The 27,817-nt window shown below is 45.2% G+C and overlaps 1 protein-coding gene across 1 annotated transcript in view; it reads left to right on the top strand.

Moving 5' to 3' along the window:
* Nucleotides 1–1,471: 1,471 nt before the first annotated feature.
* Nucleotides 1,472–27,817, top strand: part of LOC139910279 (PDZ domain-containing RING finger protein 4) — a 40,135-nt gene continuing 13,789 nt past the window's right edge. The window contains exons 1-2 of the mRNA XM_071897531.2: nt 1,472–1,540; nt 26,330–26,583. Coding sequence (XP_071753632.2) covers nt 1,472–1,540; nt 26,330–26,583 — 323 coding nt within the window. The remainder of the gene's footprint in view (nt 1,541–26,329; nt 26,584–27,817) is intronic.

The raw sequence follows: 27,817 nt of genomic DNA, 5'->3' as shown, positions 1-27,817 counted from the left end.
AAAATCGGATTATGGCGTCCCTGGGGGTGGGATGCCCAGTAGCCAGCTGATGAGCGCTCATCTACTCTTAGCTCTATTCTGCTCAGCGAGCCCCGCTGTCGGCTGGGAGGCCAATTTGTTAACAATTATTGCTCGTTAGTGTAGCTTCCTGCTAGCGAAACGGGGTTCCATGGCTGATACAATAGCCAGGGTCTATTGTCTTGTAATTATCACAGTTTGAGAGAAGGCAGTGGTTGATGTATTGTCTCCGAAGTCTCTGGCTTTGCTGATTGCCAATTTGTTGTGATGAGCCCATTATCAGTGACACCTGTAATGCCTACAGAGTTATAAATTCATAATTCATTTTTTTCCTCTTGGGTAGTGTGACATTTCTCATCCCTAGCAGTCTGTATCAATTCATGTTAAACTTAATTTTTAACACACAACATTCAGTGCTGTTACACAACAATGCTGAAGCCCATTCAACATCATACAATACAGTATATACACTCATTTTGACAGGCTTTGATGCAATACACTGAACTCTATAATGTTGACTCTTCATTATGTGCATGAAATAGGAAACTATATCCTATTTTCATTATGTGCTGAAATGCCTTGTGCCTATGGATATCTCCATGACCTTTGTGATGCTTTTATTCAAATGTGCATTGTAAATAAACACTATGTGGCAACACATCCTCCACTCATGAAGCAGACAAACACTAAATGAACTGCCTCAGATGCAGGTAGTGTACCCATTAGCGGAGAAAACCTCCTCTGCTCGCAGTATGCAGATGCGTCGGTGCAGTCAGCCCAGCCCCGGCCGCTCAGAGGTGCTGCTCACACAAAGGAGCTTATTGTATAACTGTGCCTCAGTCTTAATGAACCAGCGCTCCTCGTCCCACACACTCCTCCCTCTTCACCAGTCCCCTCCCCTGCTCCCGCCTCCCTCATGAATATCCACAACTGTCTCCCTCATTATTCATGAGCTGGTATCAGCGTAGTCATGTGCGCCGAGGCTGAGAGGAAAAGGGGGGGAGTGTCTCAGTGAGCGAGAGTCACAACTCCGGCGTGCGAGTGTGTGTATGTGTGTATGGGTCTGTGAGAGAGAGAGAGAGAGAGAGAGAGAGAGGGAGAGGAGAGACGAGAAGCAGCGGCTGATGCTGAAACCGCTACTACTACTATTACTGCCACTGCTGAAGCTGAAGCTGCCACCGCTCCGCTCACACCAGAACCTTCATCTGTTACACTCAGCTGGAGCTTTCTGTATCCCAAGCTGGGGTTGTGTGTGAGTGCATACGTGTTTGGTTACGAGACTGTGTGTGCACGTGTGTGTGTGTGTGTGTGTGTGTGTGAATGGGATGCCTGGGAGAGATGCTTGCTAAGGAGTGACTGATGAGAACCAGCACTCCGGTGTGGAGGGTGACCCCCTGTGTCCGTACCACTGCTCGGGGAGAATTGGACGCCTGGCGTTTCCACGACGACTATAATGGGCTGCAATCTGTGCACTTTACAGAAGCGAGAGGAACACTACAAGCTGCTGTATGAGATTGCACAGGTGAGCGGAGGCACCGCCGGCTCTGGCATGCAATCATTGATTGTGTGTGTGTGTGTGTTGTGTATGATTCATTATGCGTGCTGTGCAGTTCTAGGCTGCTGCCGGCTGCTGAGTGCTGTTTTGGGGGAAAAGGCTCTAAACCAATAGCGGTAGCATCGCCGGAGTCTTTTAGAGAGAAGATGAAAAGGTGTGAATGAGAGATTGATACGCAAAATGAAAATGAGGAGAGCGTAATGGAGAGTGAGGCTCCCTACTCACCAGCAGATGTGTTTCGAGTAATGAGCAGTTGCTTAGAGAGCTGCTAGTGTGCAGCCCATTCATCCTGCCAGAGGAGCTGTGCTGAGGGAGCAAGTTTTTTAGACTGTGGTTCAGACACATGCTTACCTGAAGACAATTTCTCACAGTGTGGGTAATGGCACTGTTTGACTTCCAAACCCTTGGATGATCCAGATGTTCAGAATGTTTGGAGTGAAGGTGTTTGGTCTTTTATGAAGAAACTTTTCATTTGACTCTTTTTGTGTTGCTGCGAGAAAAGTTAAATCTAATGCCAGCAGTTTTTTTTTTTCACTTCTTAGAGAAAACTTGCTTTTGATGCAGAAACAGAGCAAAAAACTGTTAGTGCCCCAAAGCAATACAGTTATGCAACTCTTTCAGCATTTGAGAATATCGTTTGCATGCAAGTCTCATTCATGCTTAGAGCTCTAATGCAACCTCAGGTGAATTTTGCATGTTTATACGAACTACCAGTGTTGTTACAGGATTCATATGCAGTATTTCTACCGTATCATTTGCTTATGTATTATAAAACATCATTGTAGAGGATTTAGTCATGTAACTGACAAAGTGGCTGAGGGGAATGTGTTGTAGACTGAAGGGGAGGGGAAGTGGAACAGCACCAAAGCCAAGCATCCAACCTAGCCACCTCCAGTCTCCCTCTTGTCTCCCCATCAGCTCTCCTCTATGACAGGCTAATAACTGTGGAGCTCAGTGTCTCCTGGAGCGGAGTAGTGCTCATCCCCCCTCCAATAGCGCCTGCCTTCACGCCACTGTGATCACAGCCTCATTAGCTGTTTTATACAACCATCCTGTGCATTAATTAGACGTGAAATGTCTCTCTTTACCCTTGTGGAGAGACGGGAGTAAAGGAGAGGGGGAGGTGGACTAGCTGGGTTAACCGCTGCCTGTGGCTTTCAGCTCGTGTGCAACTGGAGACAAACTCGAGCGATGGGCATTGTCACTGGGAATGGGGCTGCCGGAATGATCAGAGCAAGCTGCAAGATTTGGAAGTGAGCTGCGAGCTCCTAGATCAGCAGTGAAGGAGGTTGCATTCACTAACGGGCGGTTTAATATTAGCAAACGGAGCGAGTATTGTCACGGGGCCAGGAAGGATGAATAGGTAGCCACCGCAGCGCCCGCTCTCCTCAGAAGGAGCATAAAAATAGTGCTGTCCTGGTGCTTATCTCGGCTTTTGCGCCTCCTCTCCGCTCCAGTTGCTGAGAAATAGTGTCGACTCCTTCTCTCAAGATTTAGCAGAGGGGATCAGCGTCCGCCAAGTGGGCCAGACCCGGGGGCACACTCACTGTGCCCCGCTGTTGACAGGGGCTCTCTGGCGTGTCTGTCCACCCACTGATGTACTGAGCCAGTCCAGGCGAGAGCTGCAACATCAGCACCTACTTTCTGATCACCACTGTGGGAGGGAAGGAGAGAAGGATATGGAGCATGGAGGATAAAGAGTGGGATGGGAATAGAGAGTAAGCCATTAAAAATGCAGTTGTTTAGAGGAAGGGCTAGGGAGGGGAGAAGGGTAAAAGGGAAATTAAGGAAGGAAACAAACAGGAGCATCACTATTCCAGGAAGAGAAAGAAAGAGATGAAAAGAGGGAGGAAGAGAAGTTGCAAAGCAGACTTTGTATGTTCTTTAGGAAAAATGTTTCACTTCAAAACCCTACGAGAGGGGAAAAGAAAACTCAACAAACCTTAAATAAAACCACCTCCTCCTCAACCTAGCCGGCACACAACTGCACACACGCTCGCTCACATCCTCAGAGACAACAAAACAAGCAAGACACCCTCCACAGCAACGCAGCAAACACAGGAAAAAAAACAACAACAGCAACACAACAGGTAAAGAAGAAGAAGAGAAGAGACAGACGGGCGGGGAGAAGAGTGTCCTCTGGGTAGCGGCGCTCTCACCGCAGCTAGGAAGTGTGTCAGTGTGTCTTTGTGGTCAGGAGAAGTGTGTTGTGACAGGGGGAAGCTGTGCTCACCGCTCACACCACCGCCAACCTAATCCTCCTCTTTCTCACACATCTTCTCATCTCTCTCTCGCTTCCTCTGCTCTCCCTCTCCCATCATTCTCCCCTCCTTGCTGTTTTTTTTTTTTTCCATTTTATTCTCTCTCTGTCTCTTTCTTGTTCTCTGTCTCACATTCACACACACACACACACATACATACACATTCAATACTCTGCACTCGCTACACACCCTGCCACACACGCACATTTTACAGAAGGCTGGTTAATCATGATTATGCAGAGTTGGTGAATGCGTGTATGCAAATGAAGTGGAGGTGGTTTGACGGTGTCACAGCGTGACGGCCTGGCCTTGCAGCAGGTTGATTCGAGGAGCAGGAGTCAGTCACAGCGGTTGGTTAGCCACCTACCTCCCCTTCCCTTCACACGCAGAAACAATTTTGACACTATCCCTGTCTGCCTGACCCCACTAGCTGTGGGAGATTTATGACTAGCCGGCTCCCTCTCCCTCTCTCTCTCTCCGTTTTCCCTCTCTCTCTCTCTCTCTGTTCTCACGGCTGCGGGTGTTCTGCATGGAAATGTGCTCACCTTTCTCAGCTGGCCCGCAAAGCTATCTCACACGGCTGACATTTTTTATTTATTGTATCAGCTTTCCTGCCTGACCAACAGGACACAGGGATTTTCTTCTAGCCTTGCTCTTTCCCTGCGACCCCGTTCTTCTTTCTTTCTTTCTTTCTTTCTTTCTGACTTAACTTCTCGCTCTTGCTTTCTTTCTGTCTGTCGTCTATCTCTTTCTTTCTTTTTTCTCCACTCATCTCTCCTCCTCTTCAATTACATGGATTTGTTCCATCCTTTCCCCCATCCTCCTCTCTGCTGGGTTCCACTCCAGTTAACCTTCCAGTGATTGTCCTCTGCATGGTGGAGAAACAGGAAGAGGTTGTTTTTTTTCTGGTTGCTGTTTTTTTTTAAACAAGAATGAAATCTGGTTGACCCTATTGACCCGTTCAGCAGCTCTCACTCCACGGCCAGCGAGACTCTTACAGCTTGTTTTTCTCTCTCGCATTCTACGCCACCGAGCCGCTCGGGCCATTTTAGTAGACAATAACTTAGTTGGTACGCTTCTGTGATCTGGCACAGCTTTGAAATTCCCATTGTGTCCGTGGGCTCCCCTCGTGAGTGTCACACATTGTCTGTGCACCGCTGAAACCCAGTGATGTGTGGCTTTTTTGGGGCTAATTAGCAGGACGGCAGATGTTGATGAGTGGAGCAACACGGCGTAGCTCAGAGTAATGTGGGTAGGATGAGACTCGTGCAGTCAGCCACTGCAAGTGTGTTGACGCATTAATGGTCCCCACTGTCTTTTCACGGTACCCTCCAAATAGGTTTGCGATCAAAACAAAAGGACTCGCAAGGAAGCCTCTAGGTGTCAACTGAACAGAGAGCAGTGACGTCGTGCCACCACTAGGCTCCAGCAGTAGTCAGCTGCTGTTAATGCTCCTGGGTAATGAATTTCATCCTTCACAGCGCTGAGTACAGACCCTCTGTTTTTCATTATCTCCTCTTTTTTTTTGTAATTTCCCAATGAGTATGGCTTTCTTTCTGTGTTTCGCGAAGTTTAGTCGGCAGCAGAGGCAGTTTTATAAGTTTTATTAGACAGGAGCAGAATCACACTCTGCTGCATTTGAGAAATAAATGGAAAGCAGCTTCCCAACTCAATGAGGCACAGCAGTCCCTGATAACTGGCTGATGCATATGAATGAGAATGAGGCACCCACAGCACACTTCACCCCCCCTGCTCCGTCTTTCTTCGGGAAACAAAAACACAGTGTTAGTGAATATTCTAACTATGAAACCAGAAAACCGTATTCATGAATTTTAGAATGTGGGAGGCAGACTGTAATGGAATCTTAGACTTTAGCAGTGTCATGTTGAGCGGTGTCAGTTGGTTGACAGGATGGGCCAGACAGAGCTGAAATGAGGCAGAGCTGGAATCCATTTGTTCCTGGGGTGAAGGACGATTCCCAAGAGTCCGGTCCTGCAGAGGGGGAACCAGCAGCAGCACCACATGTGAAACCTGTGGACCAGAGAGGGTTGAAGGGGGATACAGATGGCCTGCTACTTGGGCACTGCTGTGACACCTGACCATGTGTTTAATGGACATTCGTTCAGTAGCATGTGTTGAATAGCTATCAGAGAAACCAAGATTGCTGAGAATAGGGTTGGCAAGTTGCAGCAGGTTGCAAGTCAGATCGAGAAAGCCTTCTTCTTCTGAGAGATGATGAGATGTGGCGTGTGTGTGTGTGTGTGTGTGTTTGAGTGTGTGTCTCTGTTTGTGTGTATGTTTGCGTGCACTGTATATGTGTGTGCATGTGCGTGGGATGGCTTTTATTGGAGACTAAAGGCTGCTGAACCCTGCTCTCACCCCCACCACATCTCCGGCACTATCTCCAGACTGTTAGCTACAAATGTTCTCATCCATCTTCTTGTCCCATTACGTTTTTTTGAAAGATGTCCCTCAACCATTAAAATTGATAGGAGTGAAGAAAGGGGGGAGGAGAGAAAAATGTGCTGCTTGATTGATCTTGTGTCCACCTAGGAGAGATTAGCCTGAAATATAATCTGGGCTGTCTAGGCTGTCCGCGCAATTCCCCAGGAATACCAGGGTCCATATTTTTGAAGCTCCCCCATTATAGATAGGTATACAGGCAGATGGAGAGACCGGAAAATAGGTACACACACATACACACACAAACACACACGTACCACACCATCTTACCATTTCCCGGTAATACAGGGAACCTTATTTCTGAGTCTCCCCTGTTCCCATCATCAGCCCCAATGCTCCCGCTGTACTTCATCCTGTAGCTTCTAATCAGACGCCGGATCTGTCAGCCAACCATGTTTGATTGCAACACAAATGGATGTCTGCTAGCCTTGCGGCTGTCTGTCTCAGGATTCCCAGTGGCTGAAATTGAGATCTAAATATGCTGAGCTGATCTTTTTCCACTTAGGCTGTTTACAAAGGAGCAGTATTTACCTCCTCTCTCTATAACCCCCCCAGCATCTAATGTTATTCCCATACTTATCTTGTAGAAGACACTGCAGAGAGTGTTGCATAACCACAGACTCACACTGAATGTATAATTACGGATTTCATAGTCTTAATATTGTGTGAATCACACATCGCTTGACTGCCCCAGTATAACTGGTGGCAATATAGCTCAAATAGCCCAAACAGTTTGTTTTTAAATGCAATGTTGTTCGTGATAAGAGAAAATTTAAAAGGCAATAAAAATCCAGATCACACATCTGGTCGTTTTGGCCTGGAGATGCGCATCATACTCCTCTGATACAGTCAGTGGCACATTTGCCACGAGAGATGAAGTCAATGGGTTTTATCAGTCAGTCCACTAAATCTCATTGTGGAGGAGCAGAGAGGATTTAAGAGGGAGCTGATGAATTGACCTTTTCCTTTTCATCTGTTTCTTATCCCAATAAGAGCCCAGCTGACCTTTTCAGCCGTGTATCAAATCTCCGGACCCCCGCGTCTCCTCGCCCCTCTCCGACCCAACACGAAGACGGCTCTTCAAAATTAGTTTTATCTCCCATATGCGCTCCCCTCTATCCCCACTTCTTTCATCTCACTCACAGCCTCTGCCAAGGAAGAGCTGCACAAACAAACCATGGCAAACCACTTTCCTTGGGGAACCAAAGCTGTTTATCCCAAAACTTATTTCTCTACATCTCCCCGCTAGGCGTGGAGTGTGGATGGCTTGTTTTGGCAGTTTGCGAGTCTAAGGTATTCGGAGGAAGGTGTTGATAGGTGCTGAAGGGATCATTTAGGTGCACAGAAGCAGCAAGGATCCAATTATAGAAGCAAACAAGGTCATTATATTCATTCACCTCACCTTTTTAATTCCATCACCTCCTTACTTCATTCGGATGGAAGGAATCTCACTCCGGGTAACTCTCACTTCGGCTGGTGAGGATGACATCAGCAGTGCGGCGTCACCTGTGAGCGTGAGTAATACGGGGCCTTGTCTTATTGCTTGTTTTAGTTTCACATGCTCGTCGAGATCAAAGGCCGTCAACTTCAATCAGGCTGGAGGAGCCGCGGAGAAAATGAACTACATGCCTGAGCGTCTCAATGCCAATCCCCAATGAACCGGAGCGTCTGTCTAATGAATTGAACCCGGTCTAAGATGACTCATTTGTTGTGTATGTGTGGAAAGAGCTGGGAAACAGCATGGCACATTGACTTGTAGGATGTAAAATACTGTCTGCCCCAGTCCTTTGTTTGTTGCCATCTTTGCCTGCATATTTTCCCGCCCCCATTATTATTAGGCATGACTTGGTGCCCTCAGTACAGCTCAGCACCTCAGTACATGACATTATGCATTTCAAAGCAGCTATTTCCTGCTTTGCACACACACACTTCTGTTTTTTTGTCTCTGTGTGTGTGGAAATGTAAGATTGTACATGTGTGCATAGACATTTGCGTGTGTGTGTTTGCGCACACTTGCGTCTGTCTGTGTCTGTATCTTCTTGTGTGTGCGGAGGCTTTTATGGGAGACTGTAGGCTGTTAAATTTTGTTTGCAATGTGTGTGTGTGTGTGTGTGTTTGTGTGTTTGTGTGTGTGTTGGGTGTAGAGTGAGACCAGACCTGACAGCTTGGGCTTTCCACTCAAAACATTAGTGAAAACAAAGAGCCATGGGACACACACAGGGGGCTGTGCATCTGCATCCCGGGTGCCTCTCAGTTGATTAGCTGTGTTTAAGCAGACAGAAGGACCCTCATTAATTCATTACCATTCACGAGAAGGCATCTTCTCTTCTCACCCAATTAGTAAGGATTGCATGTATGCTGAGAGGGATGCAGATTTAAGCTAGAAATTGATTGTCTAGACGGTCTAGACCCATAGTCCATAACCATGATGAAAAGTAGGTGCCTCTGGACTGAATGGTAGTGTACAATAAGTGAATTGTGTCAGTGGTTATCTTGAAGAATTCAAACGTTGAACTTGTTGTCGCCGACACTTTGGCTTCTGCGAAGTGCTAAACCCATTTTGTCACACAGCATGGCTTCATAGGAAATCATTCCCAAAGAGGAATGGGAAAGCAGATTAACCTTTTGAATGGTTTAGAGAGATATACAATGTGTTGTCTCTCATCTCACTTCTCAAAATGATAAAGACAACGTACAACCTCTTCCTTTGGCTCTGTTCCCAAGGGAATCAAAGGTCCGTATCTGTTTGGATGTTTTTAATACGGCTGCTGGATGGTGAGAAAGACAAGGTCCTCTTTTCTTTGCCGGGGAAATAAGAGAGGACCTGGCAGAATGCACAGGACAAATCATTCTCTTATCTGCGCCATACAATGAGCTCGGCGTCCAGTTTCCCCCTCGTGCACCAGCTGTGAGATATCAGCTCCACCATCACTGCTGACATTTGGAGAAATAGGACGGTGTCAGAGCAGGGGCTGCCTATTTGATCTATAGTCGATAAAGGAGGCGACAAAGCCTGGAGTTCTTCTGGTAGGCGCTTTCAACTTCCCCCTCTGCCCCTCTCACTCTGTTTCTCTGTCTTTTACTCTCTCTTCCCTCCTTTCCTTCTCTCTTACCGTTGCTCTGACTTTTATACTCTCACCTCTGCTCTAGCCCTGTGACTTGGAAGGTGTGGGTGCGTCTGTGCATAATGGCTGTGACAGGTGTGTGTGTGTGTGTGTGCGTGTGCGTGCGTGTACACTCACATGCGCATGTGTGACAAAGGATGACTGATGCTGGGGAAGGGCAGGGGGATCACTGATCACTGGGAGGGGGGGCAGGGCGACACAAAGCCCCCCGGGTAAGGCAGCCATGCTGGGTGTCACTCCACAGGTCAGCGGGCACCCCCTGCGGCTCCCATGATAAGCCCGGGCTGACAGCAGTTTGATGAGAGGGGTGAGACACACTCACACCTCCCTGCTCTACAGCTTGCATAGCCAGGCCCTGGGGAGGAAAGTGATAAGAGCCTCCGTGAATGCAGCCGCTGCAGTGACATTAGCATTCTAGCAGTCGCTGCTAAGGGCTGCAGTCCGCAAAACTGTGAACATGAGAAGCTAGTCATATCAGTTCTTATGAGCCAAAATACAATAGCCGGACAGCATCCCCTTAGATGGGATTTGTTTAATTTCAATAATGATGAGGGTTTCTGTTTGTCAGTTCGCATTCTGTATGTGTTTGTGTGTGTGTGTGGGTATGACTTAAGTCACTTTCAGGGACACACACCAGACTTAAGACCAGTTGATTGGGGACGGCTTGTGCAACTGGGGACAAAAGCCGTGTCCCCAATTGGTAAAAAGCTGATTTTTGGGTCAGTGGTTAAGGTTAGGTTAAGGGTTAGGTTAAGGCAAGTAGTGGTTATGGTTAGGGTTAGGGTAAGTCTTCAGGAAATGAATGTAAGTCTATGTAAATACCCCAAAAGTGACTTAAGTAAGACTGTGTGTGTGTGTGTGTGTGTGCACGTAACGACTGTGGTAACTGTTTAGAGTCTGGTGTGGCGAGCAGAGGCGTGTCACACTGACACACTGACACAGTTCCCAAAGCCTTGCGTTTAATGAGCCGCATTTGCAATGAGACCATCACAGTGGCTTTTTAAAAACTCCAGCCTGTCTCAAATGAAATCAATTCCTCGCCAATGGAGGGTGAGCTCCAGCCGACACCTCAGTGTAAATGTAATTTATTTGGATTGCAAAATCTATTTAAAAGTCCAATAGCATTAGAACCTGAAGCAAGTGGATCTTTTGGCTAATTGACTTGCAAACCCTCTAAGAAGTATGTCATACCTCGCTGATGATATATGCAAGCATATGCTAAATGTTAGTCAGTATGATAAATCATGTATCATGTTTACTGTAGCAGAACACAAAATCAAAGCGCCATCTTTGACTGAGGCACACTTCCTTCTATTTGTATCAATATGAGCCCTTCAGCCTACCCATGTGAGAGAGAAAACTATTTTTACAACCGCACAACACACTGCTCTCAAACAGCAGCTAGCAGAAGTTCACAGTAGGAAGTAGCCGAGATCTTTGCGAGGTTGGAATGGCGACCATGTTTTCTCCCCCGCAGCACTGCAGTCAACCCGGCACCTCCTACACAACCCAGATCCTCTCACAGTCGGGCCTCCTTCCTCACAGCCTCGACACTAGCGGGCAGACTGAGAAGCTGAGGCGGGGAGTCCACCTGCCTCATTTAGCTCAACTTAAAGTTGCGTTCAGAGAGTTGGTTTCACTCTTTATAAGGCATCTCAAGCTCATCATAAACTCATTACAAGTGCATTACAGTGAGTATAATCAGAAATAGAGTTACAGTGTGCACACAGCTGTGTAGTTAAACTCATAAAAGTCGCACCAGATTCATAATTTACGATATTGCATGCAATGCTGCAAAATGAAGCAAATCATTGTTAATGTTCTTAAAAGGATACTGCATGGCTGTAGTATGCATGGTTGTAATCTGAGAGTGTAGTATAAGCAGTGTCTAAAATTATCTTTTGGCTCACCTGCCAAGTGCTGGTAAACAAAACAAAAAAAAGTAGCTGCCAAGAATATTTTTTTGCCAGCCAGAATAATTAATATATGTGTCATCCTGCCCATTTCCAATGCTATTTTGTGGATAGAATCAGGTACTGTGTGTGTGTGTGTGTGTGTGTGTGTGTGTGTGTGTGTGTGTGTGTGTGTTACTGTGTACTGTGTATTACACAATGGAGCTTGTAATTCCTCGTGAAGTGCAACAGAATTCAAAATTACAAGAGAGCATTTTGACACATACATGCTGTTAATCTTCAAGTAACCTTAGGCTAGTCGGCCATCCAGGCAGCAGAGAGACAGTAGGAAAGTTTGCAGAAGTTTAGATGCTGCTGCTTTGTGTAGAGTCAACGTAAACAGGCAGCCAATCAGGAGCCTGTTTGGTACAGAGCCATTGCTTTGCATTTTATTTGATTGACAGTCAGAGAGAGTGTATGGTGCTCAGCAGGTTTGAGAACAGGCAAAGACCAAAGACTGTATATAACTGAGGCATGCAAATGTTATCTCATATTTTTCACTGACCAGTCGGTGATCCTTATTGATTTATCCACCAAAGACACGTGTCTTTGGTCACAGCTCTCATTTATAAAAAATGTTTTTAGACTTTTTCCTATACTCCATCCTACAATCTTAAGTATGATAAAGAATATCACAGATACTGGAGAAAAAACATTGCTTTTGACATCAAGAATGTTTTTAATCACAACTGTGGCTTTGATTTGACTGTAAATTGAACGTGTGTAGATAAGCCTTTTATAAATGAGGCCCAGTCTCACTGGATATGCGGCTCTTTGGTTGATCTGACTCTCTTCTGTGGAGAAGTGTGTGCATGAGAGAAGAAGAGGGACAGAGACAGACACAGAGAGAGAGAAATAGAAAGAACAAGAGAGAGGATTGCTAATGTCAGGGGAACATTGAGTTGGAGTCCATTAGTGTCATCGGCACTTCACTAACACTCTGAGTGTCATCGCCCATGTCAGTTCCTCTCCATCGCCTGTCAGATCTGAAGGGGGAGTGGCTGCTGTCATCACGGCGACACTCTGAGAGCTCAGGGAAAAAATACACTCAGCGACCGGTCAGCGCGTAAAGACCACTGTCCAGCACTGTGAGCAGTGAAGTCCCAAAGCCCAAAAAGAGAACAACTTGCCTCCAACCACACACACCCAGCATCTAATGGTGCCTAATTTAACTGTAAATGCTGCCGTGTTTTATTGTGATTCATTGTGACTCTGTGATTTTAATGATCATGAATTCATATGGTTGCATTAAAGTGTCTAGACTAACTGGAAGTACTGTAGCTGCCATTTTAAAGATGATTTTAGTCATATTTTGGTAATCTCCATTGTTCGTCGGGTTTTCTGTGGTTGTGAAACAAAGTGGATTTGATTTGGAAATAGCACTTTCCTCAGATGTGTGCCTTGGGACTGGTAGAGCCTGAGGGAGATGCATTGAGGTAATCAATACAGGAATGTCTGTTTTTAGACGCTGTGTGCATTTTAGACTGTGTTTGTGAATTAATCAATAGCAGAATCTTTTTTGAGAGAGAGACGGGTGGGAGGAGGAGGATGGGCTACTACCTGCACCTGAGGGCTGCTATTCATCAGGGAACTGACAGAACACTGTAAGAGGCACAGGAGCAAGCAGATAGATCCCACTAGAGACTGTTTGTGCATGTGTGTATGTGTGTGTGTGTGTGTGTGTGTGTTTGTGTGTGTGTGTTTATGTGCGGTTATGCATGCGTGTGTGTCTTTGCACACCAAAACATCATATCATGCTTTTTCAGCTCTCTGCCAGGTTTCCCTGCTCTAGGGAGAGAGTTGTATTTCAGGAAACACAGAGCCTAGAAATATCCAGGTTGCTTGGGGAAAATCTATCACGCTTGCTGTTCTTTGTACAGGAACGAATTTGGCAGTCGCAGAACTGAGGGAGTTCCGTTTTCCTCTCTGTCTTTGTCTGACAAGTCTGCACTGCAGCCCTCACCTCAGTGACGGCCCCAGGTGAATCTAAAATATATCGGCCTGCTTATGGCAAGAAACGGCCACTAAAGCCTAAAGCCTGCAACAGCGGACAAATCCTGGCCTCATTTATGAAACATTTTTAAATGCAAATGTTTTGCTTGTAGCCATGATGTATTGGAAACCACTGAACTAAAAACAAAGCAAAAATATTTGTACCCAAGGAAGGCTATATATGCACTATCATTGTTTATTTTAAATTGTTTCTTTTAAATTAACACACAATGAAATCTAGGATAAAGCTGAAGATGATTTGATTACGCTGAGGCTCCAGGCCACTTGGCTGCATGATTAGAAATGTGTCTGTACGATTAGCATTCAAGCTCAGCCATTTTGTTTAGAAAAGCTGGTATCTGCTTTAGGCTAATTCTTTGTGAAGCGAAAACCAATCCATCTGTATGATTACAACAGGTAACACATGAATTGTCCCCAGCATGCACATCCCTCGAGGTGATAATTTAGAAGGTGGGTGAGAGAAGAGGACCCACCGACATTATCTCTGATGTGACAAATCCTGAGTTTAGCATCTGTTAGCAAAATTGCTAAAGCAGCAAATCTATTAATGAATGCTGTTGAACCTGCTGAGTGAACAGGTGGGTTCATTTGAAAGTCAATTACAGTTAGCATTTGTGTTTAGTCTCTTTTAACCAATACGTCTTCAAAAATGTTAGCTAGACAATAGGTGCATACTGTTTTCCATTAGTATACTACAAGTGTATTATACAATACATGTGCATTTGTGCAGATAGGTGTTAAGAGATGCTGCTTTACGACTTAAAGAGGCAAACAGTCCTTAGGTATCTGTGTAGGTACCATGGGTATCCATTTTCAATTATATATTCAGCATTGCTGAGCAGACAAGGAAACTAGGCATGTAAGCCAGTGGAATTGATCATGAAAATACATTTTTCATGATTTATGCTAGATGCATCTCCGCTAACCACTGGGGGGCACTTTGAGGAGCATCATACTGTAGGCACATGGACTCCAGTTCTGCACCCACTGAGCTGTTATCCTCCTGCACTAAATGTTGATGTTTTGCAGTGAATTAAATGCATGAAACAGAGAGAGAGAGCGAGGAAACCAAATGTGCCAGATGTGTGGAGGCTTTAACAGGTTGCCCTACTGCTGTTTGGGACCAATTAGCATTTGTCATGACCAAGTTCCACCCAGCCAACAGTCTGTATGTTTTGAACACAGATTTCTTTTCACTTCCAATATGGTTCATATTTTTATTAGCTTCACTAATTGTCTCCATCTCCAGCCGTCCTCCGCCTGTTTCCAAGTCGTAGAATTGTTATCAGAAAATCACAGTGGAACAGACGCTTTGCTCCCAAGCAGTTGCGCTCATCTAATTATAAAACACTAGGTAAATGTAGAGCAGATGCCCTCCTCCAATACCCCCACCCTCTCTCTCTCTGCCTTCCAATTGTGGGAGCCATTTGGTCTCATTCTAGTGTTACATTGGCTCCACATGGAGTGGCGATCCTTGCCAAGCGGCTGCCGTGGTATAAATGAACCTAATCGCTCGCCAGCCCTACACAGGATCCGACTGGCAGGAACAAAAGAAGAACTCCACTTCAACTAAAGTGATCTTCCATACCTGGCTGCAGTGCCCGACTTCTCAGCCTTCCTCGTCTTGTGGTGTCTGGATGAGGGGGTTGTGCCTGGAGCGAGGGGGGCACGGATGTGATGGTGTCAGAGGACCCTGAACTACCTGGTAATGACTAATGACTGCAGTGTTCTTGTGGCTTGCGCTTTGGCAGGGCCAGGCCACAATTAAGCATCTGTTGGTGGTGGAAAAAAGGAGAGAGAAAAAGACGGAAGAGAGAGAGAGAGGAAGGAGGAGAGAGGGATAGATGGAGTGGGATGAGAGGGGGAGAAAGAGAAGAGAGAAAGAGGAAGAGAGACTTTGCTCTGGATGTCATGCTATCCTCTCCTCTCCTCCAGTGTGCACCCTTCTCCTGGCTTCATTACCCCCACACCATGCACTCTGAGCTGGGGAGGCAGAGCAGCTGTCATTCCTGTCTGGCAGGAGAGTCTCCACCGCAGCCGCAAGTGACCTGTTTCTGTCCCGGAGCCAGGACACATGACAGACCTGGCCTGTGTGCTGCAGGAGTGTAAGCTTTACTGGGATCCAGACCACGGCTGTGATTGGGTGTAATAGCTGATTGAAAATTAATGCTGGCCTCACAATTGTAGGAATAAAGCCCTCCAAAACAATATGGGCTTTGCACACGGGTAGAATGTGTGTGATGTACACACACACACACACACACAGGCGGCATCCATTACACAGTCAGACTATAAATCTGCCTTGGAATTAAGCAGTGAGTAGAGGCTGATTGCTGCAGCGGTCCCCACTCTCTCTCACCAATGAGAATAAATGAGCGGACGCTGGCATGAACAATCCTTTATTACGCCCATTAGCCAGAGGAACCCAAGCCGTATGAAATGGGGGAACACCAACCACACAGCCCAACTGTCACACATGTGGCCTACATACGGTTCCCATGACAATTTGAAGAACCACCCACCCACCCAACCCCCCATCACCACCACCATACATACACACCGCCAATCTCTCATCCCTGCCCACCCCAGCCATCGATGGCTACAGTCGACTGTGTCATGCTTGTAATGTCAAGATATTTCTGAAGGGCCAGCTAATGAGCGCAGCCCTGGAGTGTTTTTTCCGTGAGCTCGGTATGTTCGTCAACAAAATATTTTGCTGCAGAAACTTTGACGGAGACGGCAGAATCATTAATCAGTAAGTTTGCTGTGTCTCGCCTGTAAATCACTCCACTCATTCCTGGATGCACTCTTCAAACAACGGCACCAGGTGTTCTTAATCAAGATTGGTTTGTTTGCTTGTTTTCGCATACATTAAAATTGCCAGGTGGACTACTTTTTCATTAATGTATTCTCCATCAAGAGCAAGGTAATGTTACAGCTCATTTACTTTGCAAAGCTTCAGGTCATATAAACATGTTTTGACAGGTGTTTCATTACATTCAGAATGGACTCGGTGACAGACTGTTTGCTATAATTCTATTAGTGGTTACTCAGTCTCTGCTGTTAAACAGGGATATAGGGATTCGCGCTGGTCCAAAATTGATATGACACGCTCGGCAATGTCATTGAACACTCAAGTCGTGGTGATATGCAATAGGGCCATAATGACATTTATAACGGATCATAATCTCCCTTGACAAAGCTCTCTTTGTCATTAAAACATCTCTAATATCAAGCTGTAAGGTAGCTTTCTTACAGCTCTCCCAATACTATCGGCTTGTTGAAAACAAAGGCTAAAACGTGGCACAATTCTCTCGTATGAATTGCGTACAGAAGAAGCGGACGAACGGGATGACATTTTGAATCCACCATAAACGAACCGCAGCAGATGTTGCTCACTTTTTGTCAGTAAAATGTATTGTATTAGCGTGATTAAAACTGATAACTTTGATTTTTATTACCTTCAGTGGAACATCAGTGGAATTGCTGCCCATTTGCTGCCTGTGTTGACACACTTCATGATGCCAAGTGGGAGATATCATAGCCTGCAGCTCGTTTTTACGGTAAATCCGGTATGACATGAACGCAGCATAAGTGAAGCTATCTTTGTGTCCTATGAGCATGAACGTGATCAAAGAAAGCCCGTCTGAGTGATGAGGGTTTCATGCCCTTCCCTTTGTCTCTGGGACACAGGTACAGTATTGACATGCAGTATACAGGAGCTCTCGTGAACATTATTTCTGTCTCCATTGTTCCAACTGTGTAATCAAGAGACAGTGGGAAGCATTGAATTGCATCCAATTTCCTCTCGCTTCCTTTTGTTTATTGACTCGGGGACCTGACAAGGAGTGAGACTCGAGTAAGTTGAGAGAAAGGCGCAGACGCCGGCTCTCCTAACCTCTCTCTGGCACTTCCACTGCCATGAACAACACAGCGGGGAGCCTTGAAGTAGATTGATTACACGTGTGATCACTCTTCCCCGATAATGTCCTTCCTTTTAATCATGCATTGTGCCGCCGCTCTTTACAAGGATAAGATTATCACCAGCAACTTCATCACTGTCTCATTGTTAATGCCGTCCTAATTGAACAGCTCAGCTTTTTCAGTGGAAGTTTTTGCCGCTTGATCTTGTTTACCGCTGTCTGCCCTTGTGCTGAAAATCGAATCATTTTGGCAGTGTCTGCTTCTTTCTTCGCAAAGTGAGGTCTAATGTTTTGGCTTGACTTCATATGAGAAACTACAGTGGGAGCTGAACAAGTACAGGTGCAGGTTGTTAGTTGCCAGGCCAACTTAATTACAAAACACTCTAGGACTTCTGAAACTCCCCTTTTAAAATCAAAGAGTTTGCAGTATTTGCAGTATGTTAGGTTGATCCCTGTGGTGTTGTGCTTTGCTGAGTGCTCTGGAGTCAATAACCTCGTATTTACTCATTGGGCACCGGAGAGACCTTAGCATCCTGTGACTCCATAAACCTGACATTTCATCAAGAAACGGCAGCCATTTACCTGTCAGACGTTCCCCAGATCCCCTTTCTCTGAGACATTTCCACTACTTGAATTAAGATTTGAAGATGAGTTTACGGTGCAGGGAAGCTCGAATGAGATTTCAGCCCTTGTAGCCCCAGGCTATCATCAGTAATCCTAGCCTATTGTTCTCTTTGACACTGCCGGAATTGACCGGACCTGCTTGCTGTCAGTCCATGAGGCAGTCTGGATTTTGCCAGTCTGCTCTTTTGTCAAGTCCTTTGTGGTGGTTGACATTTGTGATGGGACACTAATTGCTCTATTTGCCTCTGGAGAAAGTGTTAAAACAGCTGCCTCGGGCACAAGATGCCAGCAATTACACACAATATGTGAGAAAATAAATTATTTTGTGGAGTGCCATCTCCATCTTTTTTTTTTATTTTTTTTTATTTTTATCTTTCTTCAGCAGGTTACCAACAATTTTAAACACCCTGCAGTTAATGTTTGTTCCCCCTTCTCTCTCTCTGTTCTTTCCTTTTCCTTCCTTATCTGTTGTGTAGTCTGGAGTGGAGCAATCAAAGCCTTTTGACTCCCCACCTCACCAGGATCCCAATTACCATCTAACAGGCAGATCAGTGGCCAGCTGTGGGGGTCCTGCGTGACCTGCCAAACTCTCCTAGTTCATTATGTGGGGTCTCGAAGCTCCACGCACCACCTCCTGACCCCCAGTCTCAATCCCTCTCTCCCGTGATCAGCGGAGCACCAGCGACCATGTGACAGCCTCACAGACAAAGAGCCAGTTGGGGGAGGAGGAGGAGGGGGGGGGGAGATAAGGAAGTCGGACGAGACATCTTTGTTGTGATTGCGAGTGTGTCTGGCATTATGTAAATAGTGCTTATCCAATGTTAATTGCCTCCGTTGCTAGGAAGAGCATATTAACGTGAAGGAAGCGATTCCCCCGCTTTGAAAGTCTCCCTAGGCCACCGTGAATAAGACATGGGCTGGCATGCGATGGCACAGCAGGTGCCATCTGCTACCTGCGTGTTATCTAAACTGCTCTCTAAAACAGAGGCCGGTATCTGGGCGGCAAAGAGAGACGGAGAGAGTGAGTTCTTGGGCAGTAGTACAGAATCCGACACTCGCCTTGGCTCCCGTTCTTCCTATGTGCGGATACCAGTATTGCACGCAGGAGGACGATAGCGATGAGATACGGTTGCCTTGTTCAATTGAGGGAAGGGAATCTGGTGCACAGTCTACATTTTTGTTTGTTTTTCCTGCCTTTTCCAGTGCTGAAAATACTCCCAGGCACATGCATTTCTCTTACCTCCTCTTATAGCTCACTCTCAGCACATAAAGAGGTGTTCCATGACAGTACCCACTTGATTTTACTCAGTCAGCATATGGATGGCACCATTACTCCTTACAACATCTTTTCACGCCAGCTAGGCCATTTTGCTGATCCGCACAGCACATAGCAGCATCCAGCTATCCCTCCCCACCCCCACTCCAACCCCCCCACCCCACCCCATACCAATTACCAGTTATCACCAAGGAGGAGGCTGCTCAGCCATTAGTTATTCATTCACCCAAGTGCCGCTTTTACTCTAATTCGATTTTCTCCCTCCGTTTTACATTAAAAGTCACTCCAAGATGGTGAGATCTTAAAAGTTAAGCACAGGGATTAACTGTGCATCTCTAAATCTCTTTAACAAATATACCCTGCATGTACCATTAACCTTGAACAAGCTGATTAACTTAGTACTCTTTTGCACCCTCTAGTCCCAAATCATATTTAGAATCCACTGCAGAATTTCATAACTCAGCCAAAACAGGATAGTACAATTATCTCACATTCGGCTGTAATCCGCTAGTGATGAAGATGGAACGCTGTATTGATCTCATTTCATGGTGAAGTGATCATAAGCAGAGCAGAGAGGATATTGTGAATATTATTACCCAGCACATCTGACAAATAAGGCCAAGCACAATAAGCAATCTGAATTAATGTTTACTCTTTTTTTGTTCAGCTTTGTGTGTTTGTGTGTGTGTGTGTGTGTGTGTGTGTGTGTGTTTCTGTCTGTCTGTCTGTCTGCCTGCTTGTCTGTCTTCCTGCTTGTTTATCTGCGTGTCTGTGTGCACACCTGTGTGTGTTTTGGTCATTACAACAAGGGGCTGTGGGATGAATGGGGGCAGCAGTAGGTGATGGCACTGCACAATCCATTCATGCACTGGAGCTTTCTTCACCTACTGTGCTGCTCAAGACTTTTACATTGAGCAGAGATTTAATGTGAAGATCTCTCCTCCCTTTGTCCTTTTACAATGGTTGTCCTTGCGCTGCGCGATTATGGCCAGAGATTGGATAATAAATGTATATGTAAAAGACAGCCAATGAATTGCGGAGCAAATTGAAAGTGGTGATACACATTGAGCGAGTTACGCAATAAAGGGAGCACTCCACTGAAGATTGGTGCTCAGAGAAGAAAATTGGCAGAATTCATCAAATGTTCTGCGGGCATAAAACCCCGACAGAAGTGAGTAGGCCCTTTAATGTGAAAAATAGCCCGGGGGCTTTGTGGAGTGTGTTTTATGTGGTTGGAGGGGTTAAAGGAGGCCTGTACGTTGGTTCATGTAGAGATGTTGGGGGGATTGTCAGATTTCCCCAGTGGCTTGCTCTTTTTTTTTTTTTTTTTTTTTTTTTTTAGTTCCATGTCATTGGAGCATTGCTTGGAGTCGCTCAAACAGTGGCTCTGACTGTCTGGGAGTGATTTATGCAGTCATAAGGGCTGTACTGTAGCAGACCTTGGCCCGTATTTTATTCTGACACTTATTATTGAAATGAGACATTTGGGTGTAAAGAGGAACCCAAGCCGTTTTCTCACTGAGAGGATGAGGTAGCAGTCACGCTCACATCAAATCTCAGCCTTCGAGCATTTGGAATTACCTCAGGGAGTATTTAATTCCACTTCTCTGCTGAGTGTTCCCCCTTTTACTTGTATATTGTTTTTTATTTATGAAAATGCAAATTTAGTTCCACATGTTGAAAGACGGAATTGGCAATGCGTTGTTGTTGTTGTTGTTGTTGTTGTTGTTGGGGCTATATCGGCTGCTATTCAGGTGCTTGGAGCCGCAGAAGTGGATCTGTAGCCCATCACTCCGCCTGCCTCTATGAAATGAGCAGCACTTCTCTAGTCTCACTGTGCTCTAGCACTATTGTTGCCTAGACTCAGTTGGGAAAATGCACAGACAATATCCAAGCTGTGTGAGAAGGTTTATCTAAACAATGGCTTGTCAAATCTCATCCTGAGTGGGTTGGCATAAGGATGTTTTATGCGTGTTAGTGAAGTGGGTTTTATTCTATTAGCGCTCCGTTGTGATGGGTTGACCGGCAGCAGTGCGCCTCCTCCTATCTGCAGAGCACAGCTGGAGCAGCCAAGTCTCTTTTGTCCCCATCTACCTCCATCTCCTCTGGCGCTGTCACCACTCCTCAGTCGCCTCCAGCTTTTTCTATCTGAAGGCTCCGCTCAGCTGACTGGACCCGATCGTCAAGGAGTCACCCTCGCTGTTCCCAAAAGATGGCGAGATGGAGCAGCCATGTAATCAACGGCTGTAAGCGCTATGCTCCTGAGGCTGGATGACCTACATGTTACACTTCCTCCGTCTGCCTGCATACACTTAACACCCCACAGGCTGCCACTCAAACCAGCAGGTGACGCCACACAGGAGATACAGGCTAGGTGCAAAGGAGGTACATGTGCAGATGTTGAGCGTAGAACTCAAGGTTACAATGTGCTAGGTTAAGTATGAGCCTCTGATGCTCTTTCTACTGCAGCTGAAAGCCTTGTTTTTACTTGTCAGTGTAGTTGGAGTAGAAAGGATGACCTTGTTTCATTCAGTTCAGCACACTTCCAATTCAACCGGGATACAAGTGATTCAAAACACAAATACATTATCCTCATGTGCACTGCATAAACACTCGAAAATTGAAAACAAAAACATTTCATTAAGATTCTGTGTGCTACATGCAAGCCATAAAACGATGTATGTGGTTAATTTGAAAGCATAAAACAGCTAATGGTCTATTAGAGTCTACTGCCTGCGGCTGCCTTTCCTTCTCACAGTAGAAGTACATCAATCACTTCTATCAGTAATCCCCCTGCAAGCTGCTGGCAGTGTGTATGCCTCCTGCCACAGACGCAGTCCCTCAGCAGAAGCAGCATCAGATGGGGCTGAAGTTGACATCTTAGCAGATAAACTGGCCCCACTTCACTACCACTGTCACTACATTCTGCCCTCGGTCTGTGGAGATATTGATGGGAGCTGGTAGTCGATAAGACAAAAGCACTGACAGAGGAGATGCCTGAGGAGTCAAGCTAAGCCGCTGCTTGTTTGCTCTTTCTTGCTCGCTCTTATACCTGGAGGACAACATATAAGATGGGACACAGATGAGGGATTGGTTCGGGATTGTGCTTTGCCGTAGGTGACAATACGCTCATAATTGTGACTTTTTGCTATAGTAACAAAGCAAAGTTTTCAAGCCAGTCTGTTTGTTTGCTCCCACAACTCTCAGAACAACTTAACGTGACGTGGAATTTTATTGAAGCTGAGATTTAATGCTCTGAGGTGCATCACAAAGTACACAATTTTTGAATGTTTTTGTCAATATGGGAGTCTGACACAGACACGGAGAAAAAGAGAAGAGGTTTCATCCTTCCGTTTCACTCCAGTAAGCCGGTCTGCTGCATTTGTTGTATGAAAGCTGGTGGTCGTCTCAGGGGCTTTGAATGAAAACACATTTCACTGCTGGCTACAGCTGCTGCATATCCATGTGCAAACAGCCAACAGATGTGCCTTGGTCCAGCTACTTCTCCATCCCAGTGCCCATTTCCTTCCAACTTCACTGATATTTTTACACGGGCTTCTCCTGGACAGAGTAAATGGACTCTCATGAATAATCACCATTGTTTTGTTCCAGCCCAATAAGATAATTCATGTTGACTCTGCATATGGAGCAGTTTTGGGCATGAAGCACTTGCAGAGCTGCATCGGACTTGATCAACAGTACAGCTGCTAAATAATTTGTTGCAAACAGATTTTGTTTACCAGCATGTGTTTATGAATGAATATGGATTTGCATGCTTTGTATGCACACTTGAAGAGTGTTATGCTAGTGTAACTACACTAAAATCTGTGTGATTAAATCGTTAGATGCTGCATGCATATACCAAGCGTAGGCGTACAGTGAGTTTATTTAATAGAAGACATGGTGAGCACATTTAATCACATTAAAGTGTTGATGGGATTAAGGCACTTAGAAATCAGCTCACAAAAATAATTCACATGAAATCTGACTGTTTGGAGTCACCTTCAGCCGGAGTCTTTAGGCGTGCTGACGGATGATGCACTTTGCAGTTGGTAAAGCTGTCACAAGACATCTCAAGGACTTTGCTGAAGGCAGATCTTCAGTGTGCCTCATCTGGATCTGAGAATGTCTAGAAAGCCACAGCCAGGCTTACAGAAGCCCTTCCCATCTGTCTGTGTGGAATTTAGAGTACAGATCCAGACCAACTAACTGAAGCAGTGGGTTTAGCAAGATATACATCAGCCAAGGGGACACAACCGGGATAGCAAAGCCCCAGTCCCACATGAAGGAGTTAAGGCTACTTAATATTCCTGTGTTGATTGGGGATTAATTGTTCCATCTGGCTCTCACGAAAACCAGTGGAGAGAAAAAAAACTCCCTCTTCCTTCTCCTGACGTGTTTCCCCTTGTTTCATTATGGCCATGGAGTACAGCTAGCAAGCGGTGAGGCTCGGAGGAGGAGGAGCGTGGACTGGACAGGCTGTACCAGAGGGAGAGCTGGGAAATTTGATCATTTTTCTCTGGGACTGTCATACGCCATAGGCAGCCTCATTTGTCTGCTCCAACTCCTTTGTTTCCAGCAGGCTCCCTGTTCCAGGATTAGGCTGCAGAGAGAGAGAGAGAGAGAGAGAGACAGACAGAGAGAGAGAGAGACAGAGATGCAGAATGAGACAGAGTGAGGGAGAGAGTCAAAGGAACTATATTAGCTAATTATTACAGTATTCCATGTTTCTTTAATATATAAGTATGATGTACGTGCTGCAGTATTTAGCAACTGCTGACTGGCCAAAAAAAAAAAACAGTGAACAGAAAGAAAGCAGGTTTGGAGAGGGAGGCAGGGAGGGATGAGGGAGGCTGCGCGACTGCACAGTTTCATATTTTTTCCCAAATTGCCCCTGCAGTTCCACAGGAGTGCTGTTGACCCAGTTTATCTCTCTCTCAGGTGATTAATGCAGCATCGCTGCAAACAAAGGTCACATCAGGAAGCAGGGGAGCAGGCCGGAGCACAACAAGAGCTAAGGGAGTTATATATGGCTACTGTTATGGCTGAGAATAAGTTGTTTGTTTGTAGGGCATCACTCAGTCCCTAGAGGTACGCATCGAGAAGTAAAAGAGAAAAAAAAGACACAGGAAAGAACTAGGAAATACAGTAACACATGTCCCTTCCAAACCACATATTTTAGATTGTTAGTGAACCGAATCTAAGCATCTATTTTGTATTTTCTGTTAGCAGGTCATAATGTTAGCTATGTGGCAGTCTCTGCTGTCAACAGACTGTTAAATGGTAAGAATAAATCACTTTTTAATGTTAACGGGCACTTAAGAGGGAATGGTAGTATCGTTAGCACATAAGCTGTATCCCACAAGTACGCGGATGATTAGTGTAAATGTGACCCAACATGGAAAAACAGGCATACTGTGGGACATGTTTTTGTTTGTTTGTTTGTTTTGGTCATATATATTATGCTTAATCAGCCAAGCCAAAAGCCCTCCGGTTAAAGACAGCTGCTGACAGTTTGTCCATGTACACCTCAGATGGGGATAGATAGGAATTTATCAAGAAGTGTTACATGCCAGTAAGCAGACATATTTATGAGGAGAAACCATCGATGTTGAGCCTCGCTATGCAGGGGATTTAGTGGTGTCAGGTCCTATCAATATTACACCGCTGCTCCAAACATGTCGAGTCATCTTTCAACATCTACTGTGTCAAATTCACTGAGATGTGTTACAGAGCGTGCACCACCATTGAATTAGTGGTGGATTATCTGGGATTGCAAACATAAACTGTCTCTGAGTTTCCTGTTGGTCTAGGCATCTTTACAGTGCATGTAGAAAGTATCACATACACACAGCCTGAGGCACTTTAGCTGTTGACTGCTCATGAAATTAGGTCATTTTGTAAGACTCTGAAGTAGGCTACATGTTTTCATGTCACCCAGTATATGTTGCATTTTAAAGAGGGTTCACGGTTTGAGTGCTGAAACACTGCTGCTTAGGGTTTCACTGCCTGGCCGTATTTTTCCACAGCTGACACTTGTGAATATAAATGCATTATTTTTTTTTCGTTCCTTTTTTTTACTTTTCTAGTTATCATTTTAACTCATTTCAACGTGCCCTGCAAGCAAAATGCTCCACTCCAAAAGCCGTATTTGAATACAACTGCAAGAGTAATTGTGCTGCGTCTACCTTTTTTTTTTTTTTTTTTTTTTTGTGGCTATCTAAATTATAATCTCTGGTTTCAGCATTTATACCAAAGCACATTCTCTGAGGTATTCCATAGCCATGGCTTCTTTTCCAGAGCAATTACTGGGGCTAAATGAAGCAATGATTTTCTTCATATATGTGCCAGCTGCAGTGCAAATGGTTTTCACTCTGCCAGAAAATCTAGTTCTGTCGAGCCGAGCCTGAAGATGTGCTTGTGAGTGAATGGGCCGTTCAGGGATTGTGTGGAACTGAATACTCCGATCCAACCTTCTTATCGTGTTGGTTCAGATTGTGTTTTTGTGTATAAAATGATCATGTTTTTCCAATGATGTAAGATGCTTTTTTGATTATCTGGCATGACAAGACATTTGAAGAAAACATGTAGTACTTTCATTTCTGTCTGAAAATATCAAGGTGGGAAACTGGCACCATATGGCACAATACTGCCATTATATACTGCATGTTCAGAGACAAGAGTATGGAGGTGGTTAAAATGTCCAGAATGTTCTGATCTGATGCTTGAAATTTATCTTTAAGTTCATCTTGCGCAGATCAGAGTTACACAAACATTTCCTGGAGGCAGGGCTGCTGAGGTAGAAACATGGGTGTAACTTAATGATTTGACCGATTGACAACTTTATTAATCCCCCAAGGTGGAAACTTGATTAGCCACCACATGTTAACAAATAAAATAATGACGACGTATAAGAGCAAACATTGCACTCATAGAAAAAAACATAACTGCAGAGGTGTGATAAATTAATGTCATACAGTCAATTATTTATGCCTCCAGAGCAGCACTGCTTCCAAGAAATGTTTGCAGCTAAGTTTAATACAATAGGCACAATAGATTGAGCACATTGAGAATATTCTGCACAAAATGATTGAGTCATTCTCTACCTGTCGTCCTCAGGTGAATGGGAAGGAGCTGTCCAAGTCCAGCCATGAGGAGACTGTGGAGGCCTTCCGCACTGCCAAGGACCCCGTCGTGGTGCAGGTCATCAGGCGGACCCCCAGCGGCCGCCCCCATGGCCCCCCTCAGGAAATCCACGTGGTGGATGTGTGCACCCAGACCGACATCACCTTTGAACACATCATGGCTCTGGCCAAGCTGCGGCCTACCACCCCTCCTGTGCCTGACGTCTGTCCCTTCCTGCTCTCTGACAGGTACTCACTTTTAAGTCCTCTGTGTGTGGGGGGTGAAGGCAGGACATTTCCCCTTTTAACACAGGATATTCACTGACAATAATCCTTTTGAGTGGCAAGTTGACCTTGAGGTAGAGAGGCAGACAGATAACTGAAATTATGTTGGTTCATTCATTGGCGCTAACAGGAGGGTTGGAACTCCAGTGTCCACTAAGGATGTGAATCTCTAACTTTGTAGGACAAATCAATTTGAATCTCAATACCTGGTTAGTGACTCAATACCCCCTACAATTTGTTAAGTGTCCTGTCCAAACGGTGTCCTGTTTCACCTTCCATATGTTGCTGTACAGCGGTATCAGTGCTGCACTGACGGATGTAATGTGAATTTGTAGAGGCTACAGACCTCCGCCAAGGTTCGTGCTATTATTGCTTGTTCGTGAGTCGGATCCGGATCCGCTCCAAAATTTAATGGGTTCTTCCTTGGCCCATGCTACACCATTCCACGAAGTTTCATGAAAATCGGGCCAGTAGTTTTTCCATAATCCTGCTAACAGAGAAACAAACAAACAGACAAACAGACAAACAAACAAACAAACGGCACCGAAAACATAACCTCCTTAGCGGAGGTAATTATAATCTCACCACAACTGGACACTGGATAGTATAATACCTCAAAGACATGTTTGTATTGTGTGTCTGAGAACACGGCATAAAAATATGTAAAAAAAAAAAAAAAAAAGCCATCACCATTTACAAAGTATCAACAAGAGGTTTTCCTGGAAAACAACAAAAGAAACTGGGTTCATTATTTCCTTTCCTGGCATTTTAGTTTATATTCTTTTCATCTCAAAGGAGAAGCAAACTGTGAACAAGACAAAGTTGAGCATAAAGGAGTATCTAGGTTCCTCCTCTTGGGAATGCGACATTGCAGACTATGCAGGTGCTCTATGCAGGAGCTTTATAGCACAGGACTGGGAAGTTAATCGAGACTGTCTTTGTAAACCAGGCTATGTTAAGCAGATAATTAATTACAACAATGTCTTAAATTCATCCAGTTTCTATTGTCATTAAGAGTACATTAGATTAGTTAATTATTAGGTCATTCAGGGATCAGAGCCTCTTGCTCTGTCTGCATTGCTCATCATTAACAAATATACTCAAATCAACTGATAATCAACCATGCTTAGGTGTAACCATGTGGCTTTTTAATGCCATTGTTATAGGTCTGGGTACGCCACACATGACCTGACCGAAA

This window comes from Centroberyx gerrardi, chromosome 4 (assembly GCF_048128805.1).
Source record: "Centroberyx gerrardi isolate f3 chromosome 4, fCenGer3.hap1.cur.20231027, whole genome shotgun sequence".
Taxonomy (NCBI): Eukaryota; Metazoa; Chordata; class Actinopteri; order Beryciformes; family Berycidae; genus Centroberyx; species Centroberyx gerrardi.
This window is presented reverse-complemented; position numbering and strand designations above follow the sequence as displayed.